Genomic DNA, 26,519 nt, shown 5'->3' with positions numbered 1-26,519 from the left:
AGAGCTTTCAGAACCTCAGACTGGGGCGAAGGTTCCCCTTCCAACCTGACAACGACCCTAAACACGTAGCTAAGACAACGCAGGAGTCACTTCTGGACATGTTTCTGAAGGTCCTTGAGAGGTCCAGCCAGAGCCCGGACTTGAACCCGATGATCAAACATCTCTGGAGAGACCTAAAAAGAGCTGTGTCGAAACTCTCCGCATCCAACCTGACAGAGCTTGAGAGGATCTGCAGAGAAGAATGGGAGAAACTCCCCAAATACAGGTGTGCCAAGCTTGTAGCATCACACCCAATCAAGAAGACTCAAGGCTGTAATCGCTGCCAAAGGTGCTTCAACAAAGTACTGGGTAAAGGGTCTGAACACTTGAGTAAATGTGATTTTCCTCTTTTTATACATCTGCAAAAATTTCTAAAAAACTGTTTTTGCTTTGTCATTATGGGTATTGTATATAGATTGATGAGGGGAAAGACAATTTAATACATTTTAGAATAACAAAATGTGGAAAAGTCAAGGGGTCTGAATACTTTCCGAATGCACTGTATAATTCTAACATATGAATCCTATCCCCTCCTCTTTACTCTCACTTATGTGATAGCTCCATAGTCCAGTCAGTGATGCTTCCCAACATGGGTGTGATGGCAACGCCTTTTTCCCCCTCAAGAGGCTGAAAATATTTGGCATGGGCCCTCAGATCCTCAAAAATATGAGAGAATATTGACTGACTGCATCACCACTTGGTATGGCAACTGCTTGGCATCTGACCGCAAGGCGCTACAGAGGGTAGTGCGTACAGCCCAGTACATCACTGGGGCCTAGCTCCCTTCCATCTATACAAGGCGGTGTCAGATGAAGGCCCTAAAAATTGTCTAAGACCCCAGCCACCCTAGTCATAGACCGTTCTCTCTGCTACTGCACAAGCGGTAACGGAGCACCAAGTCGTAAGACCCCCAAGCCGCAAGACTGCTAAACAGTTACTGAAATGGCTACCCAGACTATTTACATTGACCTACATTTTTTTGTACTGACATTCTTGCACTGGCTTTATGAACACTCACTGGACTCTACCCACACACTCAAGCATACTACACTGACACTCCAGACACACACAAAGCATATTGAAGCCACACACACTCACACTGCTGCTATTCTGTTTATTATCTATCCTGATTGTCTAGTCACTTTTACCCCTACCTACATGCACATATTACCGCAAACACCTCAACTACCTTGTATCCCTGCACATTGACTCAGTACTGGTACTCCTTGTACAGTTGAAGTTGGAAGTTTACATACACTTAGGTTGGAGTCATTAAAACTAGTTTTTCAACCACTCCACAAATGTATTGTTAACAAACAAGAGTTTTGGCAAGTCCATTAGGACATCTACTTTGTGCATGACAAGTAATTATTCCAACAATTGTTTAAAGATAAATTATTTCACTTCATCACAATTCCAGTGGGTCATAAGTTTACATAAACTAAGTTGACTGTGCCTTTAAACAGCTTAGAAAATTCCAGAAAATTATGTCATGGCTTTAGAAGCTCCTGATAGGCTAATTAACATAATTTGAGTCAATTGGAGGTGTACCTGTGGATGTATTTCAAGGCCTACCTTCAAACGTAGTGTCTCTTTGCTTGACATCATGGGAAAATCAAAAGAAATCAGCCAATACCTCAGAAATTAATTGTACACCTCCACAAGTCTGGTTCATCCTTGGGAGCTATTTACAAACACCTGAAGGTACCACATTCATCTGTACAAACAATAGCACACAAGTATAAACACCATGGGACCACGCAGCCGTCATACCTCTCAGGAAGGAGACGCGTTCTGTCTCCTAGAGATGAGCGTACTTTGGAGCGAAAAGTGCAAATCAATACCAGAACAACAGCAAGGGACCTTGTGAAGATGCTGGAGGAAACAGGTACAAAAGTATCTATATCCACAGTAAAACGAGTCCTATATCGACATAACCTGAAAGGCCGCTCAGCAAGGAAGAAGCCACTGCTCCAAAACCGCCATAAAATGACCATCTTTATGTTTGGAAGAAAAAGGGGGAGGCTTGTAAGCCGAAGAACACCATCCCAACCGTGAAGCACGGGGGTGACAGCATCATGTTGTGGGGGTGATTTGCTGCAGGAGGGACTGGTGTACTTCGCAAAATAGATGGCATCATGAGGTAGGAAAATGATGTGGATATATTGAAGCAACATCTCAAGACATCAGTCAGGAAGTTAAAGCTCGGTCGCAAATGGGTCTTCCCAATGGACAATGACCCCAAGCATACTTCCAAAGTTATGGCAAAATGGCTTAAGGACAACAAAGTCAAGGTATTGGAGTGGCAATCACAAAGCCCTGACCTCAATCCCATAGAAAATTTGTGGGCAGAACTGAAAAAGCATGTGCTACAAGGCCTACAAACCTGACTCGGTTACACCAGCTCTGTCAGGAGGAATGGGCCAACATTCACCCAACTTATTGTGGGAAGCTGTGGAAGGCTACCTGAAATGTTTGACCCAAGTTAAACAAGTTAAAGGCAACGCTACCAAATACTAATTGAGTGCATGTAAACTTCTGACCCACTGGGAATGTGATGAAAGAAATAAAAGCCGACATAAATAATTCTCTCTACTATTATTCTGACATTTCACATTCTTAAAATAAAGTGGTGATCCTAGCTGACCTAAGACAGGGAATTTTTACAATGATTAAATGTCAGGAATTGTAAAAAACTGAGTTTAAATGTATTTGTCTAAGGAGTATGTAAACTTCTGACTTCAACTGTATATAGCCTCATTACTTATTTTATTGTGTTAACATTTCCTTTAATGTTATTTAATTGTATTATTTTTTAACTCTGCATTGGTGGGAAAAGGTTTGTAATTAAACATTTCACGGTAAAGTCTACACCTATTGTATTCGGCACATGTGACAGTTTCATAATTAGGGGGGCAGAGAAAGATGAGCAATAGTGAAATTATTGATGAGAGAATACAGTACCAGAGTGTGTGAGTGGTAGACAGAGATTGAAGGAAGGAGAATGAGTAGTAGAGAGACACAAAAACTGAGAAGTGAAGACTGAAACCATTAGTTGTACGGCAGTTTAAAAGTTAAAGCAGGACAGTATAAGATTACCAAAGCTTTCGTCAGTGAGAGAATGAATGAATACTGTACATACTGAGTGAAGGAGTGATATAAAGACTTGTCTAAAGACTACTAATTTGTAGTGGACAGGCACAAAAATCTAAATTAGAACACTGAATGGTTCTATGTGACCTGGTTTATGGGACATTAGAAACAGAATGAGATTTTAATATAGAATTAAATAAATTATATTTATATCCTCTGTACCTCCAGGAACCTCCTCCATAAAGATCTTGATGAAGCCGTCCTGACTCATAGAGCCCAGGTACTGAACGATGTTCCTGTGCTTCAGCCTCTTGTGCAGAGCTATCTCCTCATGCAGAGGCTGGGAGTAACTGAGATTCACACGCAGATGGGGAGAGAACCAACAGTTAACATTGGCACTAGATTTAGCATAGCATTAGCAAATGGAACAGTGTTCATCTGCCGTTATAACAACATTGCTACAAAACATAAACAATGTTAGTGCTAGCTGTGCCGTCATTGAAAAACAACAAAATTCACACTCTAATCTGGCAGTTGTGCTGACATGGTGTAGCTGTGACCCATACATACTGTATGAATATGATGAGAGATTTACAATCACCCGTCATGTGCTGCTTTGGCCTATGTGGCCATTAGTTCTGCAGAGGAACTTAGTATTAACATTTCTTGAACTATGGGGCTAAGCTCTTAGTCGAGGTCGAAGGCTCGTAAACAAGGAATGGGAAAATCTAAATAGACATCCATCTCTTCAGGGAGTAGATTCCGGTGTAGCTATGGGGATACTGGACAAACATTACACATTTGGAATGTTGAGGAAAACATATGCACATTCATTATTCTCATCATTAATCGTGAATGGTTTCGCTCACAATTATATAATATATTATACATATTAGGCTCAAATAATAAATTGGGATTTATGGTATAATGTGCAAAGAAAAGTAGCCTGGTCCCAGATCTGTTTTGTCGTGTCAACAAGTATGGTCATTGTTTGACAATACAGAAAAAACAGATCTGGGACCATTCAAAAAAAAGTAAAAAGGGGAAATGTGTTTTCCATACGTTCTGTCTTTCTCTGGGATCTCCTTGATGGCGATGCGGACTTGGTTGCTCAGGTCCCTCCCAGCATACACCACGCCATAGGTTCCTTTACCCAGAACCACCTTGTCTCCGTTTTCGCTGGTCTCATAGATAAACTGCAGGAGGTAAGGGAGAAGGTTTAATTCAACAGGAAGACGGATGTGAAACTAAATGTGTGTGAGTTTCATAAAAAAATGAGTTTTAGAGTGTGTAGGTTAGAAATATTGTAAAGAATTTCACAGGCAACCACAACAGAAAAAGGTTGAGTGAGAGCACAAAGCAATGGAAAAATATGTTAATTTAGAAACCTTCTGCTGCTCTGAACTGCAGTGAACTGAAATACTATTTCAAATTATTTCAAATAGTATTTGAACCCATGTTTGCTGGAGTGACATGCTGGACTGAATCCAATGTTCTGTGAATACCAGGAACTTAACACACAAAAATGAGGGGTCGGGAATACGTTAACCATTGGGGAGCGGTTAAGGGAAACTTTTCACCTTTTGACCCCATCATGACAGGGCTTGTTTGTGTACTGGTAGGGTCGAAGGGGGGTCAGAAACAGAAAAGCAGCCTCGAGAGGGAGGATTCTAGGCTTCTATGGCCCTATCTCAATTTGTCTCTCCGCAATTCCTTGAATCCTTTCTCCTCACCTCCTTTTCAACCGTATTGGAGGAGAAGGTCCAATGTCTCTCCCCTCGAACCATGGTTTCCAATGCGCTTTCAGAAGGAAGCAAGAAAAGAGGAAATCGAGGAAAGATGAATTGAGAAAGAGCCTAGCTGACCTCCAGTAATCCTCCAGTGAGCTCGCTGGGGTACTCCACTGGGGCTTCTGCCTGGCTTAGGAGAGAGTTGACCAGCTCACAGAACCTGATGGAGAAACAACACACACAAGAAACTAAATCATATTGAAAGACAGTCATATATTCATGGACCTCACAGGCAAGTCCTAGATGAGACCTGCTGAAACACACACAAACAAATTCAGTACACAGCACTGTTATCAATCTTATATGTCATGACATGTCATGACATATTAAAGGGGACCTTTCAATTGCTAGTTATTTGCCTTTCACTGATTCCGCAAATACTACTATGAAAACCACTTCCTATTTCCTTCCTTCTCAGAAGGTCTTGGATAACACTGAGTATTTACTGTTTCCCAATACACAACACCTAGATAATAATGTACTGTATAAGCACACAATGTAAAATACATACACCTATCAATCCACACAGAAAGGGGAGAGAGAAGCAGGCTCTATTTCCATATGCCAGTGTAAAATAAACATTAACAGTTGTCATGTCAACACAATCAAATAATGTGATAATGGTCGAATGAACAGGCCCAATCTGTATGTACGTTTTATGTGGGGAATGAATCATTGGTTGATATGGTTGGTTGTTACGCCAGTTCCTGCTAGACAGCTGGGCTAAAGGCTGTCTTTTGGTGTGTGTTTGTGTGTGCGTGTGTCTGTGTTTGTATGTGTGTGGGACCCACCCTTTACAGTGCAGTTCGCTGGGAAAGCAGAGTTGGAAGTCATCCGAGTTCTCCAGGACATACAGGAAGCAGCTACGCTCGTCAAACTTGGAAACACTGAGCAGGTCAAAAAGGTTAAAGAGGAGGATTAGGAGCTACACAACACTTCAAAGCGAACTGCGGCATCACAACAAGTACTCTCAAAATAGCAATGCAGGCAAACAAAGTTAAAAGGAATACGAATCAAGACAAGAAAAGCCAATAATAACACGTGGCTCTGCAATTCAGAGAAAAACTTTTTCTTTGTATCTCATATAGATTGAAATACTGATATGTTTCAAGCCACCGGTTGATAGTGTTGCAAATGCAAACTGAAATAAAATAAATATATCTACTGCCCCTGGAGGCAGTTCGGTAAGCAAAAAAAGGGGAAAATACACAGTGACCTCCACAGCCAAATAGACACGGACTCACACACACATATCCAGTCACAGTCTTTGAGAACAGCACAGACAAAAACACCCTGATGGCCAGTGGCCAAGTCCGCCAGACAGTTAAAAAGTGTTTAGACTCAGTAGACCGCAACCTGGGTTCAAATACTATCCTTTGAAATACTAAAGCTGGGCTTGACTGAGCACAATGGAACCAATAGAGTAGTCACAAACCTGCAAACTCCACCCATCAGGCTAAAGCAAACGCTGAAATATTTCAAATAGTATTTAAATCTAGGTCTGGTAGACTAGCCCTGATGATGTGTATGGGCTGCAGGCGTGAACACCACACACCCACACAGCAAATGTTAGCACACTCTGTACTGTCTGTTACCGTACCTCACTCCCCGGATTTGCGAGGCAGGGAAAGTCCACTGGGCTTTCTGGCCTTTCTATGGAAGGGAAGACATGGCAGACTGTCAAAATGCTCACTCAACAACCTAAACACACAAAGTATGCACGTGCCTGCACACACTGGCGGCCTCGCACGCACACTTCCTCATTAGGCTTGTCTTCTTTCCCCATCACTGACGTGGTGCCGTTAAGAAAACACTCCACGCCTATTCTAGTTAAAACACACCATTCTGTCTCACACCATTCCTGAACTACCATTTTCAATGTCTTGACACGTTGAAAAATGTAGACCTGTACAGTATAGCTCAGTAGTTAAATATCTACGAGGCGGTAGGGGTCCGTTTACCTGGTCCCAGATCTGCTTGTACTGTATTAGCCAACTCTTATGGTCATTGTCATGCCAAACATGGTCTGTACCTTCAGGGGTGTGATGTGGTTGAGCTGAACTGTGCAGCTGTCGTCCTCCTCACTCACACACACTATGGTGGGTTGGAGCACTTTGGTCGGCTCCAGGATCAGAACCTGAGGAACGGTTAATGGTGCTAACAATTTTTATAAATACTTTTGCTGCAGAAAGGCACCTAAAATTGTGAATGTGACAAACTATCCCGGCAGGGTGACGCCAAGTGCCAACTTCGTTAACAAATTATCTAACCATGACGGTGCAGTTAAAATACATGTTAAAGCAAATATGTTTTTACTGCTCTGCATTTGAATTAGAGGTCGACCGATTCTGATTTTTCAATGCCGATACCGATTATTGGAGGACCAAAAAAGCCGATAACGATTAAATCGGCCAATTTTTTTTTTTTGTAATAATGACAATTACAAAAATACTGAATGAACACTTATTTTAACTTAATATAATACATCAATAAAATCAATTTAGCCTCAAGTAGATAATGAAACATGTTCAATTTGGTTTAAATAATGGAAAAACAAAGTGTTGGAGAAGAAAGTAAAAGTGCAATATGTGCTATGTAAGAAAGCTAAGGTTTAAGTTCCTTGCTCAGAACATGAGAACATATGAAAGCTGGTGGTTCCTTTTAACATGAGTCTTCAATATTCCCAGGTAAGAAGTTTTAGGTTGTAGTTATTATAGGAATTATAGGACTAATTCCCTCTATACCATTTGATTTTCATTAACCTTTGACTATTGGATGTTCTTATAGGCACTTTAGTATTGCCAGTGTAACAGTATAGCTTCCGTCCCTCTCCTCGCTCCTCCCTGGGCTCGAACCAGGAACACAACGACAACAGCCACCCTCGAAGCAGCGTTAGCCATGCAGAGCAAGGGGAACAACTACTAGAAGGCTCAGAGCGAGTGAAGATTGAAACGTTATTACTGCGCGCTAACTAGCTAGCCATTTCACTTCGGTTACAGGGAGTTGATAGGCTTGAAGTCATAAACAGCGCAATGCTTGACGCACAACGAAGAGCTGCTGGCAAAACGCACAAAAGTGCTGTTTGAATGAATGTTTACGCGCCTGCTTCTGCCTACCACTGCTCAGTCAGATACTTGGATACTACTAGATATTATCTAGCGTGCATCAACCATGTGTAGTTAACTAGTGATTATGATTGATTGTTTTTTATAAGATACATTTAATCCTAGCTAGCAACTTACCTTGGCTTACTGCATTCGCGTAACAGGCAGGCTCCTTGTGGAGTGCAACGAGAGAGAGGCAGGTCGTTATTGCGCTGGACTAGTTAACTGCTCGGATCCCCCGAGCTGACAAGGAGAAAATCTGTCATTCTGCCCCTGAACAAGGCAGTTAACCCACCGTTCCTAGGCTGTCATTGAAAATAAGAATGTGTTCTTAACTGACTTGCCTATTTAAATAAAGGAACACAAAAATAATAATAATATATATATATTTTTTTAAATTGACAAATCGGCACCCAAAAATACCGATTTCCGATTGTTATGGAAACTTGAAATCGGCCCTAATTAATCGGCCATTCCGATTAATCGGTCAACCTCTAATTTGAATGCCCAGAACTGTTATATACTAGACAGAGAGAATCTATTGAGATCTCACAAAGCAATGTGGGTTTGAGGAACTGGGAGTGTTGGAGTCTGACAGAGTGTCTTTGCAGCGGTCAAGACACTAACTAAATAAAGCTGAATGGACTGGGAGCTGTGGTGAGGTCTTACTGGGCAGCGGTCAGTGGAAACAGTAGGCTTGCAGGCTTGCAGCATCAGCTCCATCCAGAAGTCCACAGTCTCCTGTTTAGACATTTTCACCTCTGGGGGCTTGGTGAACTGACGATACAAGATGAACGTCTCCATGATCGAGCCCACATACCTCAAAAGAAAGATGCGAGTAAGTATTTGAAAATCAAAATAAAGTTGACCTTAAGGAGACATTGACCTTAAAGAGGCCATATCAATATTTTTCTTAGTGTCCATTTAGGGGACCCCTTTCCCCTATCTTTAACATTAAAGGTCCCGCAAAAAAACATGTTTTCCATCAAATGGATGATATTTGGATGAAACCAGATCAGAGTTGGATGACCTAAGTATGAAAAATGACTGTTGCTGGTACATTGATCAAGTCTGATCATAAAGTTACTGGTCCCCTCCCCCGTTGTCAAACACTTGAATTCAGATGGTGGAATTATTTAGGGCTTTGTGTTCCATCACATAAAGCCCTAATTTGAATATACCAATGGTAATGTCTTATTCTTTTACCTAATTTAAATAAGTACCGCCTGGTAACCATCAGCACAGAAGGTGTGTTTGCATAGCTAGCCAGTCTACTGGTGCCAAAATTTGACTGCAGGGTGACATCAGATTACAGGTTTCTCCTATTCATCTATGGCCAAAAAAATGATACGTTTCCCATTTCATCTGTGTCTGGTGTTTGCTAGTTACTGGCTAGCTAGTTCTTTAGTCATCATGGAACAAAGGGGGGGGGGGGGGGGGTCGTTCAAAATTCAGAAGCAGTTGTCATGTAATATATCTGTCAGTGCTGCTGCAAACTGCAACAGAAGAGGCATGGCAAATGGGAGATTTTGACATCATTGATAGTCATGGTTTATGAACATGGTCTGGCAGTCAACACACACACACACATATACAGTGCCTTGCGAAAGTATTCGGCCCCCTTGAACTTTGCGACCTTTTGCCACATTTCAGGCTTCAAACATAAAGATATAAAACTGTATTTTTTTGTGAAGAATCAACAACAAGTGGGACACAATCATGAAGTGGAACGACATTTATTGGATATTTCAAACTTTTTTAACAAATCAAAAACTGAAAAATTGGGCGTGCAAAATTGATCAGCCCCTTTACTTTTTGTGCAGCAAACTCTCTCCAGAAGTTCAGTGAGGATCTCTGAATGATCCAATGTTGACCTAAATGACTAATGATGATAAATACAATCCACCTGTGTGTAATCAAGTCTCCGTATAAATGCACCTGCACTGTGATAGTCTCAGAGGTCCGTTAAAAGCGCAGAGAGCATCATGAAGAACAAGGAACACACCAGGCAGGTCCGAGATACTGTTGTGAAGAAGTTTAAAGCCAGATTTGGATACAAAAAGATTTCCCAAGCTTTAAACATCCCAAGGAGCACTGTGCAAGCGATAATATTGAAATGGAAGTAGTATCAGACCACTGCAAATCTACCAAGACCTGGCCGTCCCTCTAAACTTTCAGCTCATACAAGGAGAAGACTGATCAGAGATGCAGCCAAGAGGCCCATGATCACTCTGGATGAACTGCAGAGATCTACAGCTGATGTGGGAGACTCTGTCCATAGGACAACAATCAGTCGTATATTGCACAAATCTGGCCTTTATGGAGGGGTGGCAAGAAGAAAGCCATTTCTTAAAGATATCCATAAAAAGTGTCGGTTAAAGTTTGCCACAAGCCACCTGGGAGACACACCAAACATGTGGAAGAAGGTGCTCTGGTCAGATGAAACCAAAATTTAACTTTTTGGCAACAATGCAAAACGTTATGTTTGGCGTAAAAGCAACACAGCTGAACACACCATCCCCACTGTCAAACATGGTGGTGGCAGCATCATGGTTTGGGCCTGCTTTTCTTCAGCAGGGACAGGGAAGATGGTTAAAATTGATGGGAAGATGGATGGAGCCAAATATAGGACCATTCTGGAAGAAAACCCGATGGAGTCTGCAAAAGACCTGAGACTGGGATTTGTCTTCCAACAAGACAATGATCCAAAACATAAAGCAAAATCTACAATGGAATGGTTCAAAAATAAACATATCCAGGTGTTAGAATGGCCAAGTCAAAGTCCAGACCTGAATCCAATCGAGAATCTGTGGAAAGAACTGAAAACTGCTGTTCACAAATGCTCTCTATCCAACCTCACTGAGCTCGAGCTGTTTTGCAAGGAGGAATGGGAAAAAATTTCAGTCCCTCGATGTGCAAAACTGATAGACATACCCCAAGCGACTTACAGCTGTAATCGCAGCAAAAGGTGGCGCTACAAAGTATTAACTTAAGGGGGCTGAATAATTTTGCACACCCAATTTTTCAGTTTTTGATTTGTTAAAAAAGTTTGAAATATCCAATAAATGTCGTTCCATTTCATGATTGTGTCCCACTTGTTGTTGATTCTTCACAAAAAAATACAGTTTTATATATTTATGTTTGAAGCCTGAAATGTGGCAAAAGGTCGCAAAGTTCAAGGTGGCCGAATACTTTCACAAGGCACTGTGTATATATATATATATATATTATATATATATTTTTTTTAACCTGGGTTTAGGAGAGGGAGAGGGAGAAAGAGAGGGGGAAGCCATGATCTATACTCATGAGAGATACCCAGACCTCACCCTGTCCAGTTTCAACTGAAATTGTCCAAGATGAACTAGCTACAAGATGAACAAGCTAGCTATCTTCATGATCTCACTGCAACCACGGCTGTCATGACGTGGACCTTTCTGGGTGTAGATCATGGCTTCCCCCTCTCTTTCTCTCACTCTCCCTCTCCTAAACCCAGGTTTTATTGCCCCAGGTCGTAAATACCACAGAGACTCTCCCTGACCATGCAATTGAGAGAGAGTTTCACAGTAAGACAAAGGGATTCTCCAGCCCAATTCTACCATGTCCCAACATTAGTTAGTTAGTAAATAAATAATTAAGCCAATTGGTCTATGGATGATTCATGGTGTAGGCTGGGTTTGTGCATATAACCAAGAATTCTACGATGTTTGAAATGAGACTGACGTAAGGTAAAGAATAATTCAGTAATTGAAGACTAATTGATCAGATATTCAAAGATTAACTTTGTAATCTGAAGATTTTCCATGGTGCCCCAACTTCCTAGTTAATTAAATTTACATGATTAGTTTAATCAAGTAATAATAATTACAGAGAATTGATTTGATAAAATAAGACTTCACCTTTAATGATAGCCAGAGACACGACACAGCTCATTACGTCCAAGTTGCTTGACATAAGTATTTCAAAGAAATGTCAGTCAAGGTGAGCCCCCCCCCACTCAGCCGATTAGCTCCCTGCCCACTCAGCCTGTCTTTTCAGCCTTACTGATAGTTAGACATATGAGAGAGTACATTTTTCTCAAATTCTGAGCTCTTTTTAATTTTTTAAAATTTTTAAAATTTTTAAATCGGGGAAAAAATATAAAGGCTATTTTACATGATAATCCGAATGACTGTGCGGGCCCTTTAACAATATATTTTGAAATGTGCCCTCTCATTCTGGTTTATAATCATCTCAATCTCAAAAACAAGGTGCATATAACATCTGTGTTTTTTTGAGTACATCACTGGGGCCAAGCTTTCTGCCATCCGGGACCTATTTAATTTATATTGACACCCCCTCCCTTTTGTACAATGCTGCTACTGGTTGTTTATTATCTATGCATAGTCACTTCACCCCCACCTACATGTACAAATTACCTCAACTAACCTGTACCCCCAACACTGACTCGGTACCGGTGCCCGCCGTGTATATAGCCTCGTTATTGTTATTCTTATTGTGTTACTTTTTCTTATTACTTTTTATTTTAGTCTACTTGGGAAATATTTTCTTAACTCTTCTTGAACTGCACTGTTGCTTAAGGGCTTGTAAGTAAGCATTTCACGGTAAAGTCTACACTTGTTGTATTCGGCGCATGTGACAAAGTTAGATTTGATTTGAATCTGTTAGAATGATATGCTCATATATTTCACATCAAGAATGCCTGCCTGGTCCCAGATCTGTTTGTCCTGTCTCGAATGTTTGCAGTGACAATGACCATAGGATTTGACTAAACAAATTGTGACTCCTCTCACCACATGGGTGCATTGAGCCGGTAGAGTTTTTCTGAAGCCTCGATGACCTTCCTGTGTTCGTTAGCCAGGATGCTGGCTCCCAGGTAGAAGCCTACGTCCCAGTAGTCCTGCATCTTCTCCAAGCTGCCCTTCCTCCCCAGGAGGCTGCTCAGGGTCACGCCTGGATACACACACACACACACAACACAAACACAGATGGGCGCAGACAGACACACATGCTAGATAGTGAGAATATTAGTATTATATTTATATTTTCAGGCTAACAGTATGGCATCGAAATGTAACAAAAGAAAAAGAGACCTATGACATGGCACAGAAGCCCAGCATAACAGTGAAATGCATTGATAAATAATGTACGGGTGTAATTATTTAGTGTCTTTATGCAGGCTGTTAGCAATGATGATACGGATTGGCAGGGATTACGACTGCCCCAACAATTAGCCCACACTCGGTTGATCCCAGACATGGATAAAAAAATAAGGGAATTGTAGTTTATTTAAGCAATTAAACAAAACAAAACATGCACACACAAGTTCCCTTTGACAGGCTACTGATTCAGGGCAGTGGAGTGTCGTGAGAACAATGTACCTATTTTCCGCAGCTCGATGGAGGTGTCAAATTCGTGGCCGGCAGCCATCAAGAGGACAACGTTGTTGATGCCGGAATGAAGGGTTGGCTCTGTCTCGAAGGCTTTGCCGTACCTGGGGGAGAATCCATGAAGGGAGATTAAAACTGATTCATTAACTAATACATATTGCTGCCTAGTCAATGAGCTGACCTAAGCAATGATTTGTTTAATAACAGAGTAACATATAGTATCAGGTGTGTCATGTCTGTTTATGCCATCTGCTATGTTATAATTCTAACAGTGTTATGCAGCCTTTATGACAGAGGACTCAAGTAAAGTGTAACTGAAAGGACGGAGGGAACTCAAAGGGATAACATGACATAGACTGATGTAGAGCGCTAGTAAGGAGGACTTGACTGGAGTGAGTGAAGGGATGCTGTGTCTATGGTGTGCATATTAGGACGACTTACAAGTCCAAACTGCCTCTGACACAGACTCCTTGTGACTCGAAGGCTGTACTAATATGGACACTGTAATGGTGTGTCTCACCAGTAGCAGGCCTGGTCTCGACTGCGATGGTCTTTAAAGCCAGAGCTCATGAACATGTCTTTGTAGATACGGCCGCAGAGGCAGTGCACGTCCGACACCACCCGGTCACCTGACTCCACAATGGGCAGAATCACCTCCAGGGCCTTGGCACGGTCACCTGGACGATTCCTCCTGAAGGTCAAAATTAGGAAACATTATGACAGATGGAATCCTCAGAATCAACAGCATGTGCTGTGCTGCAAATTTAAAGTGTCGGGTAAATTTCTTGAAGAAAATCTGTGTGCTTGCTTCAAGCTGTCTAAAATAATAAAGATAGGGGGGAAAAACAGTAATGTGCTTTCAGAAAGCGCACTAATTAAGTGTTAAAATGAGGGAAGGGGGAAAAAACAGTAGTGTGCTTTCAGAAAGCCCACTAATTAAGTGTTAAAACGGGGGAAGGCTTTAACCCATTTAGTGTTATATACACATTATTTCCTTCTATTATATAATGTGAAAGACTATCGTCAAACAGAATATGTGAGCAATACACAAGTGGAGGAACAATGGTACCTGTTTAAAGCAAATATGTAGTGAAATTTGATATTCTGCTGGGCAGCCACCAAGCACATGGGCAAGTTGTTCAGAGTCTCTACCAGTTTGATAATGGCATCGTAGTCCTAAAGTCAGAAAGAGGACTGGATTACAGCAAACCCTTTATCAACATTAGAATAACATATCTGATGTCAATTCATTATAAATTAGGCATGCAGACACCTTTAACATTTTTAAATAGACACAGAGTGAAGATCCTCATTCAAATGCATTTACTTTAACCCTTGCAGTACTTGTTAGGGTTGGGCGATGTCAACCTTTGTTCTAACTTGATTAAGTAGCCATAAAAAAAAATGGTGACATAAAATGAATATCCCCCCCTATTTGCCAAGCCAAAAATATATACAGTGCCAGTCAAAAGTATGGACACACCTACTCATTCAAGGGTTTTTCTTTATTATAACTTTTTTCTACATTGTAGAATACTAGTGAAGACATCAAAACTATTAAATGACACATATGGAATCATGTAGTAACCAAAATAGTGTTAAACAAATCAAAATATATTTTAGATTCTTCAAAGTAGCCACCCTTTGCCTTGATGGCAGCTTTGCACACTCTTGGCATTATCTCAACCAGCTTCACCTGGAATGCTTGAAGGAGTTCCCACATATGCTGCTTTTCCTTCACTCTGGGGTCCAACTCAATTTAAACCGCCTCAATTGGGTTGAGCTCAGGTGATTGTGGAGACCAGGTCATTTGATGCAGCACTCCATCACTCTCCTTCTTGGTCAAAATAGCCCTTACACAGTCTGGAGTTGTGTTGGGTCATTGTCCTGTTGAAAAGCAAATGATAGTCCCACTAAGCGCAAACCAGATGGGATAGCATATTGCTGCAGAATGCTGTGGTAGACATGCTGGTTAAGTGTGCCTTGAATAATAAATAAATCACTGACAGTGTCACCAGCAAAGCACGCCCACACCATCACACCTCCATGCTTCACGGTGGGAACCACACATGTGGAGATCATCTGTTCACCTACTCCGCGTCTCACAAAGACGGTTAGAGCCAAAAATCTAAATTTTGGACTCCTCAGACTAAAGGACAGATTTCCACCGGTCTAATGTCCATTGCTCGTGTTTCTTGGCCCAAGCAAGTCTCTTCTTCTTATGGGTGTCCTTTAGTAGTGGTTTCTTTGCAGCTTAAAGGCCTGATTCATACAGTTTCCTCTGAACAGTTGATGTTGAGATGTGTCTGTTACTTGAACTCTGTGAAGCATTTATTTGGTCTGCAATTTCTGAGGCTGGTAACTAATGAACTTATCCTCTAACTCTGGGTCTTTCTTTCCTGTGGCAGTCCTCATGAGAGCCAGATTCATCATAGCGCTTGATGGTTTTTGCGACTGCACTTGAAGAAACTTTCAAAGTTCTTGAAATTTTTCCAGAATTGACTGACCTGCATGTCTTAAAGTAATGATGGACTGTCATTTCTCTTTGCTTATTTGAGCTGTTATCAAAGGCAGAGGGTGGCTACTTTGAAGAATCTCAAATATATTTTGATTTGTTGAACACTTATTTTGGTTACTACAGTAAAATAAAGAAAAGCCCAGGAATGACTAGGTGTGTCCAAACTTGCGACAGGTGCTGTATATTTTTATTTATTTAAAAGAAATACAATTATAAAATGGACACTAAAAAGACTGCTAAAAATATATTTTAGTAGCCTAGTCCTCTCTGTTGGAGCTGTGGCATAAAAGAAGTGTGAGTGTGTGTGTGCCGACACGCAAGACAGCCTCGTGGGCTGTGCTTCTGTGATATATTATGGTTTGTAAATAATGAAGGGCCTGGCTGCAGAGCAAGCAACTCTGCTGTCCCCAGAACTGGATAATTATTCAATGATTTGCATTTTTGACAAATCTTCCTCTCTTATTAGGCCAAGGCCTACGTTGTAGGTAGGTTCTGTACATTGCTAATAATAGGCTATTGAAATAGGTCTACTCTACACATCATTTCTTTCATAAGCTTGGCTCAGCTGTAAGTTTCCTTTTGACTTCATTGGTCCACCAAAATATTGTTTGCACAATTTCACTTCTTGTTGCCTGTAATAGTTGCCATTCAAAATAAATCTGTATCAGAAAATCCCCTATAGATTCTGACTTTCACAATTGTTTCCATTTGAAAGCTGCAACTTTAGGACATTAAACACTTTATTAGAATGGCCTACTTGAGAAATATATTTTATAATGTTAACTCGTCTTAATGCTTTTGATAAGCTTTTTTAATTAGTAGGATTTGGCTTTTGGCCATTTGGTTCGCAACGGCAAGTAGGAGGCATGAATCATTTATTTCAGACTAAGCTTGGCTCAACTGTAAGGTTTGTTCAAACTACTCATTCTATTTTTCTATCTTGCTATTGTTTGTTCTACCTCTCATTATTACCATAGGTCTATCATGTTACGTTATTCAAAAACAACTTGAAACTGTCTGAGAGCTCTGTTAAATAAATGTATTGTTTGATCAGGAAGTAGTACAGAGGGAGGAGCCGGGAGAAAGCCAGCATGCATAAAAACAGGTGTCATATTCATATCAAATGGAGAGAAAATACAAAATGAGGCTTTTAAAATAATTAGACACCGGATTGTCCGCTATAAAAATAAAAATAAATGTATAGGCTTCGGCTATATGCCCAGATCACCCGACACTAAGAGAGAAAAAATATATGTTTCTGACAGGACATTTTGAGCTGCTTTGGTGAAAATCTTAGCTCTGTCTACATTGTTCTTTTGCATTGTATAAATTGTTTATAACATATATATTGAAATAGGTTATGCAGGCTATAGCAAAGAAATAGGCCACTCGGCATGGCTCTGCTGTGGGTTGCCCGGGCAGCTCTTTACTGCTTGGTGCCAATCAAGTTGAAATAGGCTATACCTTGTCTGTCACGTCACGATGTCATCACCATCAACGATGGCTGTCAATCAGCTTCGATATCCAATACTATCATAATATCAGCCAACCCCTACTAGACAGTGTTCTTGCCTACAACTGAGACCCCGATAAGATGAGTTTATTTTTTTTTACTTAGAATGACCATGGAGGGCTGCCATCTAATCATTGTTAGCATTCAATCCCCTTTATATTGGTATTTGTGTTCGCAGACAAAGAGCATTAATGTTTCAATGAAGGCAACCGTCATACAAAAACAGACAACCGTCATGCAGACTGTAGATCCGCCACACCAACACACAGGTTTTAAAGGTAGATTCAGCGATGCTTGTCGTAAACTGTAGAGTCGGGCCAATTTCCACAAAAACAACTAAAAGTATGAGCACGAGGCTAAACTTCTCAGCAATTGTGGTCCTGCAGCTATCACATTGCAGCAGTTACTCTGTGCGAGTTAACTGTCTTGCATCACGCTTATCTGCAACATGCGTGGTTCATTCTTCTGCTCGTGGTAACGTCATATCGCCGATTCTCTGTTTAAAACACCACAAAAGCATTCCACAGCCATAAAAGTGAGCCCATGCCCAAATATATACTGCCCAAACACAACAGCCAGCATAACATAAATAAGGGCAGTCTTGCCACTGGCAAACACAGTACCACTGAGCCCTGAGTCATGTTCATTAGGCAACAAATAGTAGGAACTACCTGGACTTGTCCAATAAGAAGCGCTCATTTTCATTTTCCATTACACAAAGCTTTGCTACAGTGTAACCTAATAAACATGATCCAGGTCCCTCGCTCCAATAGCTAAGCCCACCTGGACATCCCGGTAGGACAGCAGTAGGTTCATGATGATGTCTGGGCTGAGCAGCTCCACCGTGTCAAGTCGCTTCTGGATGCGACCCAGCTCCTGACTCAAGTCCTGGCCACTGAAGCGCTCCCGGGCCGTGCGGATCTCATGCCGGATGGACTCCCGGAAGTACTCACTAATAAGAGAGACAGTTGTACCCTTAAGCAAGGCACTTAGCACCTGAAACTGCTCTTGATCCAGAGGCATATATTGTATACAGCACGAAAGACTGATAATTGCTAACTGAAAGACATTTGCAGATGGGCAGTCTAGACATTTCCAAGTGTAACCTTGTACTTTATTTGCCAAGCAGTTTGGTTGAGCAAAACTAAGTGAAAAACACAAGGGAGTCATAAGGGAATAATTAGACATGCAGCGGGGGTAGCATGACATGCTGACCTGGCATGAACGTGCACATTATCCAGCAGTTGAATGAGCCTCTCTACCAGTGGGGTGAGGAGGGGTTCCAGTCGGAAGCTTGGCTGCATCAGTTCTTTGATGCCGTTTAAGAGGGTCGCGTCGCAGGCAAACACCTTGCCCTGTGGCAACACTACATACGGGATGAACGTGTAGCTCCCACACTGCTCCTGAGGGAAGACACACATACGGACATTAACATACAAGCTCTCACACACACACAAGCGTTATCTATATGCAGCATACATAAACATTTTATGACGAAAGCCCAGCACACTATTAGCGAACAGAAACATACACAATATTCACTTTGGTACCACTGTGTTAACATGTGTTCAAATATTATGATTTTTTTTTGCTTAATTAACATAAATGAGGTTATGAACACTGTTCCATTGTCTTATCCATACCAGAGTGGTATCATGCTCTAATAGCGGTGCTGCTTTAAAACACACAGATCTACTAAACACACACATCCGCTTGATAGGTCAAAGGAAATCCATTGACCTATAAACCCATAAAAGACTGCAATTCAACCTTTGTTCAACAAGCCAGAGAAAACAACCCTAGGATCAACTTATATCAGAGAAATCAGGGCTAAAAATATGTCGCAAATGTTTTAGTTTTTTTAAGTACAGCAGTAGTTATTGGCAATATTAGCAACTGGTGGTGGGATTGTTGTGGCAACGGAGGGGACATCTTTATGGCACTGTAGCCTGCTTCTTCCAAAATGTCACACCCTAATATCTGTTTACAACCCAATTTCCCCCCAAAGTGAGCTGGCAAAAGGCCAACTTGGTCCCTTCCTCAATCATTTAATAGTTGTAAACTCTCACGATGCCCTGGGTGTACCTTGAGTGCTTCCAGGTCACTGTCCTGCTTGTGACAATACAGGATGATGTTATTGGTCATGCTGAAGCTCTCTCTTACACCCAGGTGATAGAAGAGGGACTGCTGGCAGTAAGTATCACTCATTTCCACCACTGCCACATCTGTCAAAAGAGAAGGGTCAAATTGGGTGTCGAAATTCAAAAACACCCGTTCAGCGCAGGTACGCACTTAAAATACCTGTGTGCAGAACACACACACACACACTAACTTGTTGGCCAACAACACTTCAGAAGAATTAGGTCGTGTGGTGTGGCCAAGACAGTCGGCATGACTATACTTGCCTGCATTGTAGAATATATCAAGAATGTCAGTCGTCCCAAGCGATATTCGCTCGAAAGGAATGGTTTTGAACACCGCGTGCGTTTCCGCGCAGGCTTCTTTCACGGACTTCAGTGACAAGTTCTCTTCTGTCTGTGGCAGGGATGCATCCTCAGTGACAATGTATGCAACAGCAACAGCCCTAGTCCGGCTCCGGGGGGAAATAATGTGTTTATTCGAGGTGCTGAGTTCAATAGCCAAAGGGTCCTGCCATAAACTTCCAGCTGATACCCAAACAGGATCCTTTCTCTTAACCTCGTGCAGACTCATACGCCTGCGTTCGGTGGTATACATTTCTCCAAATATTCAAGAACGCATATTCCAGTGTTGAATACCCTTCATAGACAGTGCAGCTCTGTTCTTGCAAATTCCCCAGGTGCGTTTCGTCTCGCCCCCGTTTCCAGTGACATTCCGCGAACTGTTCCATAATCTCTACACGTCTTTAACCCCTCCCATATCCCCGGTTGCAATGCACGATTTCGTTTTGCGTGGCTCGGTGCACCCGGTCGGCGTAGTCTTTATATTTTAGACCATTCCATTGGTCCTTAACTGATTCTCTACTCACCAGGGAACCGGGCCATGCGAAACGAATTTGCCCCATGTCTAGCCCAGATTAACTGTTCGATTTAGAGAGGCTCTTCTACGACCTCTGCTGACTACGTAGTGGTGTAGCCAGAAATTCGTTGGTGGGTGAGCCTGCAGAAATGTTGCTATGTGGTAGAGAGATACATTTGTCGTTTTATAGCTCATCTCATGCTATTCTACACATTTTGCAATGAGGCTGAGAGAACATAATTCAGTTTATGTTACAAAAAAAAAACATAACATCTTACTAACGAAGTGCAATGCTTGCTATGAATTCTACCTGATGGTGTTTGCATGCTTAGGTAAAAATACAAATAATGTCCTGTTTGGAACACTGACATGTAAAGAACATAAAAATATGTTTGGGTGATTGGGTGGGTCTGGCTCCCCAGTGGGTGGGGTATGCTGATGATTCAACCATACACGCATCAGCAACCACAGCTAATGAAGACACTGAAACCCTTAAGAGTTGCAGTCTGTTTTTGAATGAGTGGCCAGTAATAAACTGGTCCTGAACATCTCTAAAACTAATAACATTGTATTTGGTACAAATCATTCCCTTAGTTCTAGACCTCAGCTGAATCTGGTAATGTATGGTGTGGCTGTTAAACAAGTTGAGGAGACTTAGATTGTGAACTGTCATGGACAAAACATATACAGTGCCTTGCAAAAGTATTCGGCCCCCTTGAACTTTGCGACCTTTTGCCACATTACAGGCTTCAAACATAAAGATATAAAACTGTATTTTTTTGTGAAGAATCAACAACAAGTGGGAAACAATCATGAAGTGGAACGACATTTATTGGATATTTCAAACTTTTTTAACTAATCAAAAACTGAAAAATTGGGCGTGCAAAATTATTCAGCCCCCTTAAGTTAATACTTTGTAGCGCCACCTTTTGCTGCGATTAGAGCTGTAAGTCGCTTGGGGTATGTCTCTATCAGTTTTGCACATCGAGAGACTGAATTTTTTTCCCATTCCTCCTTGCAAAACAGCTCGAGCTCAGTGAGGTTGGATGGAGAGCATTTGTGAACAGCAGTTATCAGTTCTTTCCACAGATTCTCGATTGGATTCAGGTCTGGACTTTGACTTGGCCATTCTAACACCTGGATATGTTTATTTTTGAACCATTCCATTATGGATTTTGCTTTATGTTTTGGATCATTGTCTTGTTGGAAGACAAATCTCAGTCCCAGTCTCAGGTCTTTTGCAGACTCCATCAGGTTTTCTTCCAGAATGGTCCTGTATTTGGCTCCATCCATCTTCCCATCAATTTTAACCATCTTCCCTGTCCCTGCTGAAGAAAAGCAGGCCCAAACCATGATGCTGCCACCACCATGTTTGACAGTGGGGATGGTGTGCTCAGCTGTGTTGCTTTTACGCCAAACATAACGTTTTGCATTGTTGCCAAAAAGTTCCATTTTGGTTTCATCTGACCAGAGCACCTTCTTCCACATGTTTGGTGTGTCTCCCAGGTGGCTTGTGGCAAACTTTAAACAACACTTTTTATGGATATCTTTAAGAAATGGCTTTCTTCTTGCCACTCTTCCATAAAGGCCAGATTTGTGCAATATTCGACTGATTGTTGTCCTATGGACAGAGTCTCCCACCTCAGCTGTAGATCTCTGCAGTTCATCCAGAGTGATCATGGGCCTCTTGGCTGCATCTCTGATCAGTCTTCTCCTTGTATGAGCTGAAAGTTTAGCGGGACGGCCAGGTCTTGGTAGATTTGCAGTGGTCTGATACTCCTTCCATTTCAATATTATCGCTTGCACAGTGCTCCTTGGGATGTTTAAAGCTTGGGAAATCTTTTTGTATCCAAATCCGGCTTTAAACTTCTTCACAACAGTATCTTGGACCTGCCTGGTGTGTTCCTTGTTCTTCATGATGCTCTCTGCGCTTTTAACGGACCTCTGAGACTATCACAGTGCAGGTGCATTTATACGGAGACTTGATTACACACAGGTGGATTGTATTTATCATCATTAGTCATTTAGGTCAACATTGGATCATTCAGAGATCCTCACTGAACTTCTGGAGAGAGTTTGCTGCACTGAAAGTAAAGGGGCTGAATAATTTTGCACGCCCAATTTTTCAGTTTTTGATTTGTTAAAAAAGTTTGAAATATCCAATAAATGTCGTTCCACTTCATGATTGTGTCCCACTTGTTGTTGATTCTTCACAAAAAAATACATTTTTATATCTTTATGTTTGAAGCCTGAAATGTGGCAAAAGGTCGCAAAGTTCAAGGGGGCCGAATACTTTCGCAAGGCACTGTAGATTCAATGGTTGAAAGACAGGGAGAGGTCTGGCCGTAATAAAGAGATGCTCTGCTTTTTTGACACCACACTCCAAAAAGCACAGCTCTGACACACACACTTGTCCCACCAGACATGCCACCAGGGGTCTTTTCACAGTCCCCAAATCCAGAACAAATTCAATAAAGCGTACAGTATTATATAGAGCCCTTATTGCATGGAACTTCATTCCATCTTATATTGCTAAAATAAACAGAAAACCTGGTCTCAAAAAACAGATAAAGCAACACCTCGCTGCACAACGCGTCTCCCCTATTTGACCTAGATAGTTTGTGTGAATGCATTGATTATGTAGGCTACGTGTGCCTTTTCAAAACGTTTTATGTCGTTCTGTCCTTGAGCTGTTCTTGTCTATTTATGTTCTGTATTATGTAATTCTGTATTATGTTTTATGTTTTGTGTGGACCCCAGGAAGAGAAGCTGCTGCTTTTGCAATAGCTAATGGGGATCCTAATAGAATCCCAAATAAACTCAGCAAAAAAAGAAACGTCCTCACACTGTCAACTGCGTTTATTTTCAGCAAACGTAACATGTATAAATATTTGTATGAACATAACAAGATTCAACAACAGAGACATAAACTGAACAAGTTCCACAGACATGTGACTAACATAAATGGAATAATGTGTCCCTGAAAAAAGGGGGTGTCAAAATAACAGTCAGTATCTGGTGTGGCCACCAGCTGCATTAAATACTGCTGTGCATCTCCTCCTCATGGACTGCACCAGATTTTTCAGTTATTGCTGTGAGATGTTACCCCACTCTTCCACCAAGGCACCTGCAAGTTCCTGGACATTTCTGAGGCGAATGGCCCTAGCCCTCACCCTCCGATCCAACAGTTTCCAAACATTCTCAATGGGGTTGAGATCCGTGCTCTTCACTGGCCATGGCAGAACACTGACATTCCTGACTTGCAGGAAATCACACAGAGAACGAGCAGTATGGCTGGTTGCATTTTCATGCTGGAGGGACATGTCAGAATGAGCCTGCAGGAAGGGTACCACATGAGGGAGGAGGATGTCTTCCCTGTAACACACAGTGTTGAGACTGCCTGCAAAGACAACAAGCTCAGTCCGATGATGCTGTGACACACCGCCCCAGACCATGTCGGACCCTCCACCTCCAAATCGATCCCGCTCCAGAGTACAGGCCTCGTGTAACGCTAATTTCTTAGACGATAAATGCAAATCCGATCATCACCCCTGGTGAGACAAAACCGCCACTCGTCAGTGAAGAACACTTTTTGCCAATCCTGTCTGGTCCAACGACAGTGGGTTTGTGCCCATAGGCGATGTTGTTTCCGGTGATGTCTGGTGAGGACCTGCCTTCCATAATAGTTTGTAGGTCAAACCATTCGGACGCATTAGAAGTAGTGCTGCCACCTTCACCACAGATGCGGAAGGGTGATATCTGCGGAGCCGTCGGATTAAGACGCAGCCCATGCAGAAATATATAATTTTTAAACAGGATTTTGATGGGGATTTTTATATTATGTTAATTTGGTTTCCGCAGGGCCGTGGAAATTGTATAAGGGTTAATATGCCATATTTGGGAAAAGAGCCCCATGTTTAATGGTATAGTCCACAGGGAGGGGACATAGGTATAAAGGTACCTGTGAGCTGGAAATATGTTCTGGCTCTGCTATGTGAGCTGTGTGGGAAATAAATGACTTAAATGACCGAACTGGACAACATTTTACCGTTGGTGCTACAGTGCATTTCCTCTAAGTAGACAAGCAGCTCTACTATGACACAAACAGTTACTGAGCCAGGCACCAACTATAGCCTGGTATACCCCAACCTGCTATAGTTGGTTTAGTAGGGTAGGTCTGATTAAGGCTTAAGTTTTCGATTTAGAATTAAATCTGTATTTTGAGAGTCTGTTCATATTGTAAATATGTAAACATTGTGTAAAAATTGTGTAAATATTCATTCATTTGATTCCGTCATTCACCAGGAACCACCTTTCACTGTTAATAAACTGGACACTCTTTTGCACCTGATCCTGCTGCCTCCTGCTACTTACTGCATAAAAGGCTGCTTCAACATCCAGTCTCGACAACAGCATCAGAGAGAAAATGTGTCACTTTCCAAGCTAATATCCTGCAATTCTACACATTTTGCCATGAGGCAGATAACAAAATTTTGTTTATGTTCCAAAAACATTTTAAGGGGAATACAAGAAGTACTGAGTACTATGGAGCCTCCAAGACCCATGTTGCCCAGGGTTAAGAACATACATTGTAGAATAAAGGCGCTAGGCTATTTGTTATAGTTTTCATTGTTATTTCTAAAAGTATTCTTCATATCGACAATAATAGTGGAATGAGTGTTTCACAATATTATTTTCCCCAAAAATGTATTAGGGCCACACAAAATTGCATTTAATGGCAGAGCGTTGTTATTGGCCAACAAAAGACTACTATCTCGTTATCAACATGACTGAGTTTCCATTAGGTTCAATAGACAGGTTAGCTGACGTCGCAAAAACGATGTGGACGCTTACAAGGGGCAGAAGGCAGTGTGTTATGGTTCTGGATGGCCAGAGAGCTAGCAACAATGTCAAGAAACTGCCATTTGGTGAATCTTTAGTGGCTCGTTTCAGCTCATTTGATGTCTTATTTGTAGGTGTTTTGACTGTCACATCTATGCTAATATGGCAACAAAAAAAATGCTATCTATCTAATGTAAACCTAACGATGTATTTGAGAAACAAGTGCTCATTGTTCAACTTTGTGTTTTCAATAAACATTGGAGATGGAATGTGTTAACAAATAATGTCAAAAATCTACGCCAACCCCGTGTTTTGTCCCATAGTTGCGCACTTCCTTTTCTTTTGCTAAACAATCAATCCCCAAAGTAAGATGCCAAAAGTCAAAATTGGCTACAAAAAAATAGGTCAGGGTTTAATTTAAGGTTAGACATAAGGTTAGCATTGCGGCTGTTAGGGTTAGGTTTAAATTCAAATGTTAGAGAAATTGTAGAAATAGGCAGGGTTTATGACTTTGTAGTTATAGAAATGAGTGACGACCAATTGACTGGGGCCAGCAAATCTCGTCAAATTGACTGGGGCTGAGCGATTTCTACGTTTAACATTTGCTGGCCCCAGTCAATTATGACAATAGATTTGCTGGCCCCAGTCAATTATGACAATAGATTTGCTGGCCCCAGTCAATTTTGACAAGAGATTTGCTGGCCCCAGTTGTTGACCAATAAGGCTGCACCATTAGAATGCAATTGTGTCTGCCCACAACCTTTTTGGGGGAAAATACTATCACTGTTTATATTAAGGACATTTAAAGACTTATGAAATTATAATACAAAAATAGTACATCTAGCTCCTTTAATATTATTAAATTGCATTACACCCTCAACTTATTCGACAGATACCGGTCCTTGGCCAAAATGCATTTTGTAATATTCATGTAATTTTTTATCTTGCAGTACCTCCGTAGCCCACACTGAGAGCCGCCAGGGGTACTCAACTCTTAACCTACGAGGTCCAGAGCCTGCTGGTTTTCTGTTCTACCTGATAATTAATTGCACACACCTGGTGTCCCAGATTTAAATCAGTACCTAAAAAAATGCAGTGTGGTCCAGAGTTAAGTTTGAGGGGTCTACGTGATACTATTACTAATGATATGACAGAAATGTATGAGAAAATGTTACACACAACGCAGGCGAGGCTAATAAAACTGAAATAACCATGGTTATCAGAATTTTGGATACA

General features: G+C 41.5%; 1 protein-coding gene across 1 annotated transcript in view; it reads right to left on the bottom strand.

The window, feature by feature from the left end:
- LOC110489000 (mitogen-activated protein kinase kinase kinase 5) overlaps positions 1-20,335 on the bottom strand; it is a 36,142-nt gene extending 15,807 nt beyond the window's left edge. Inside the window, exons 1-15 of the mRNA XM_021561532.2 lie at positions 19,850-20,335; positions 19,530-19,669; positions 18,660-18,847; positions 18,228-18,396; positions 14,483-14,589; positions 13,934-14,104; positions 13,405-13,517; positions 12,817-12,976; positions 8,696-8,846; positions 6,955-7,059; positions 6,523-6,575; positions 5,714-5,809; positions 4,998-5,082; positions 4,195-4,328; positions 3,355-3,482 (exon numbers count right to left, since the gene is read on the bottom strand). Coding sequence (XP_021417207.2) covers positions 3,355-3,482; positions 4,195-4,328; positions 4,998-5,082; positions 5,714-5,809; positions 6,523-6,575; positions 6,955-7,059; positions 8,696-8,846; positions 12,817-12,976; positions 13,405-13,517; positions 13,934-14,104; positions 14,483-14,589; positions 18,228-18,396; positions 18,660-18,847; positions 19,530-19,669; positions 19,850-20,180 — 2,131 coding nt within the window. The 5' untranslated portion in view covers positions 20,181-20,335. The remainder of the gene's footprint in view (positions 1-3,354; positions 3,483-4,194; positions 4,329-4,997; positions 5,083-5,713; positions 5,810-6,522; positions 6,576-6,954; positions 7,060-8,695; positions 8,847-12,816; positions 12,977-13,404; positions 13,518-13,933; positions 14,105-14,482; positions 14,590-18,227; positions 18,397-18,659; positions 18,848-19,529; positions 19,670-19,849) is intronic.
- Positions 20,336-26,519: the final 6,184 nt, after the last annotated feature.

The sequence above is a fragment of the Oncorhynchus mykiss genome, chromosome 2, assembly GCF_013265735.2.
Source record: "Oncorhynchus mykiss isolate Arlee chromosome 2, USDA_OmykA_1.1, whole genome shotgun sequence".
NCBI lineage: Eukaryota > Metazoa > Chordata > Actinopteri > Salmoniformes > Salmonidae > Oncorhynchus > Oncorhynchus mykiss.
The sequence above is the reverse complement of the archived record's forward strand: the minus strand, read 5'-3'. Positions and strand labels throughout refer to the sequence as shown.